At 37.9% G+C, this 3050-nt stretch overlaps 1 protein-coding gene across 1 annotated transcript in view; it reads right to left on the bottom strand.

Annotated features, from left to right (window-relative positions):
• The window catches only part of SLC25A17 (solute carrier family 25 (mitochondrial carrier; peroxisomal membrane protein, 34kDa), member 17), a 65600-nt gene that overhangs the window by 3194 nt on the left and 59356 nt on the right, over positions 1-3050 (bottom strand). The window contains exon 8 of the mRNA XM_012638102.1: positions 2516-2598. Coding sequence (XP_012493556.1) covers positions 2516-2598 — 83 coding nt within the window. The remainder of the gene's footprint in view (positions 1-2515; positions 2599-3050) is intronic.

Genomic DNA, 3050 nt, shown 5'->3' with positions numbered 1-3050 from the left:
CCCAGGAGTTTGAGGTTGCTGTGAGCAAGGATGACGCCACGGCACTCTAGCCCGGGCAACACAGTGAGACTCTGTCTCAAAAACAAACAAACAAAAAAGAAAAACCTGGAAACAACCTAAATATCCATCAATAAGTGTTGGTAAATAAATCAGGGCATATTATGTAATAGGAAACTAGGCAGTCACCACAAAAAAATAAAATTAAGTCTACAGACATCAATGTGAAGGGATGTTTGTGATATTAAGTTTATAAAACCACAAGTTGCATACATATGTTGCAAATATATATTTTATATAATTTTCTGGAACTATATATACTTATCCATTAACAGTGACTACCTTTTGTAAAAAGAATGAGAGAAGAAAACAGGGATTATGTAGGCATGTACTTACACCTTTTACTGAAGTTTAACTGACCTCAATTGGATGAGTTTTGACTTATGTATTAATATATACTCATGAAACCATCCACACATTCAAGACAGTGAACCTATCCACCACCCTCAAAAGTATCCTCATATCCTTTATAATCATTCCTTTCCCCTGCCCACGCTGCCCCAGGTAACCACTGACTTTGTTGTCATATGTATCAATAATTTCTTCTTTCTTGGCCAGGTGCGGTGGCTCACGCCTGTAATCCTAGCACTCTGGGAGGCCAAGGCGGGTGGATCGCTCAAGGTCAGGGGTTCGAGACCAGCCTGAGGAAGAGCAAGACCCCATCTCTACTAAAAAAAAATAGAGAGAAATGATCTGGACAATTAAAAAAAATATATAGAAAAAATTAGCTGGGCATGGTGGCGCATGCCTGTACTCCCAGCTACTTGGGAGGCTGAGGCAAAAGGATCGCTTGAGCCCAGGAGTTTGAGGTTGCTGTGAGCTAGGCTGACGCCACGGCACTCTAGCCCGAGCAACAGAGAAAGACTCTGTCTCAAAAAAAAAAAAAATTTCTTCCTTCTTATGTCGAAGTAGTCTTCTACTGTATGGATATACCACAACTTATGTTTGTGTATCTCACCCAATGATGGACATTTGGGTTGTTTTTAGTTTTTAAGTCTTACAAATAAAGCTGGTATTAACATTTGTATACAAGTCTTTGTGTAAGCATATATTTTCATTTCTCTTGGGTAAATACCTTGAAGTGGAATGACTTGGTCCTATGGGAGGTGTATGTTTAACTTTTTAAAGAAAATGTCAAAATGCTTTCTAAAGCATTTGTTACACCATTCTACATTCCCACCAGTAATATAGGAAAGTTCTGCTTACTTCACACCCTTCCCAAAATTTTGTATGGTGAGAATTTTTTACCTTATACCAATTCTTTATCTTTGATTTCATTTTTTTATCCCATGCATATTCTATTTTTATAATAAATTTATTTTCAAAGTATCTTCTATCTAGAAACAATAATAAAGTTATAGCAGCTTCTGCTTCAAAGGAAGTCCTTGACTTATGTGACTTCCCTGTCAATTTCTTTAAGTGACACAGAGAAATGACAATAGTTCCTGCCTCATAGAGCTACTGTTAAGATTGAGATTACCCACATACAGCATCTAACTTAGTGTCTGCCATATGGCAAACCCTCAGAAATGTTAAGTTACTCTTACATCATCATCATCGTTATTACTCTTCTTCTTTTTTTTTTTTTTATTTGAGACAGAGTATCACCCTGTCGCCCAGGTTAGAGTGCCATGGCATCAGCCTAGCTCACAGCAACCTCAAACTCAAGCGATCCTCCTGCCTCAGCTTCCTGAGTAGCCGGGACTACATTACTCTTTCCACTCCCCTCTCTCTTCTCCACTATTACTACTACTGCTAACTCTACAAGCAGATGTTATATTCCCAAGAGAGGTATGGGGTATGCCATTGATGAGCACCACTTAAGCAGATTAGATTATAGGAGGGTTCCCTTTCTGAAGGAATTCTGCATATCTGTAACTAACAAAGAATAAGTACCTGAACTTTTCCACACTTCCATAGTTTCCCAAAATGGTGTCTTTTTTTGTTTATTTGTTTTAAAGAGACACAGTCTCGCTCTGTCACCAGGCTGGAAAGCAGTAGTGCAACCACAACTCACTGCAACCTCAAACTCCTAGGCTCAAGCAATTCTCCCACCTCAGCCTCTGAGTAGCTGGGACTACAGGTGTGTGGGATCATGCCTGGCTAAATTTGTTTTTTTTTTGGAGAGATGAGGTCTCTGATTTTTAAATTTTTTTTGTAGAAACAGGGTCTTGCTATGTTGCCTAAGCTGGCCTGAAATCCCTGACCTTAGGTGATCTTCCCTCAGCAGCCTCCGAAAGTGCTAGAATTACAGGGATGAGACACCATGCCCAGTGCTGAAATGCTGTCATATTATATCGAGCTCCTAAAATGAGAAATGTCTGAGCACAGCATGCAAGACAGGTTTTTGAGGCTGCCATTGCCAAGGTAGTAGTGTAAGAGAAGCAAATCCAACCACTCCTTGGTAGAGACAGGTGTTGAAGGAGTGGACAGAAGGTGAAGCATCTATAAAGCTCACCTTACTCGTTGGTGAAGAAGATAGAGAACATTTCGAAGACTTCCCAATGTTCTGTTTTCTGGGTTTAGTCTGTGACGTCCAAACTGAGGAAGAAGAAAAAAAAAGTTACTGTTTATTATTACTGCCTTTTAAAATCTTAATTTCTACCTAGAAAGGATACGATGTTATAGTAATGTCTTATAGCATACAATAATAAAAATATCCAATTAGTACCACAGATTTTGTTAACCCTCTATTTTTCAACTAAATAAGTAAAATATTTTGATGAAATACATGAAAATAAGAAATACTTTTCAATGAAGCAAGCATGAGAATTTTCATTTTAAAGATAATTATGGAAAAAATCTATCTCAAAAGAAAAAAAATGCCCAGGATGATGATTTAGTTATTGATGGTATGGCTTCATAACTTCCACTTCTTTAGGAAGTTCTGCTAAGCACTAATCTATTAGAATCTCTGCAGTCTAAGCTCTTCACATTATATGTTTACATCATAAAAGTGGTAAAATACATTTATGTGAATGCTACTGAATCCT

The sequence above is a fragment of the Propithecus coquereli genome, unplaced genomic scaffold (assembly GCF_000956105.1).
Source record: "Propithecus coquereli isolate 6110/MARCELLA unplaced genomic scaffold, Pcoq_1.0 Scaffold126, whole genome shotgun sequence".
In the NCBI taxonomy this organism is placed as follows: domain Eukaryota; kingdom Metazoa; phylum Chordata; class Mammalia; order Primates; family Indriidae; genus Propithecus; species Propithecus coquereli.
The sequence above is the reverse complement of the archived record's forward strand: the minus strand, read 5'-3'. Positions and strand labels throughout refer to the sequence as shown.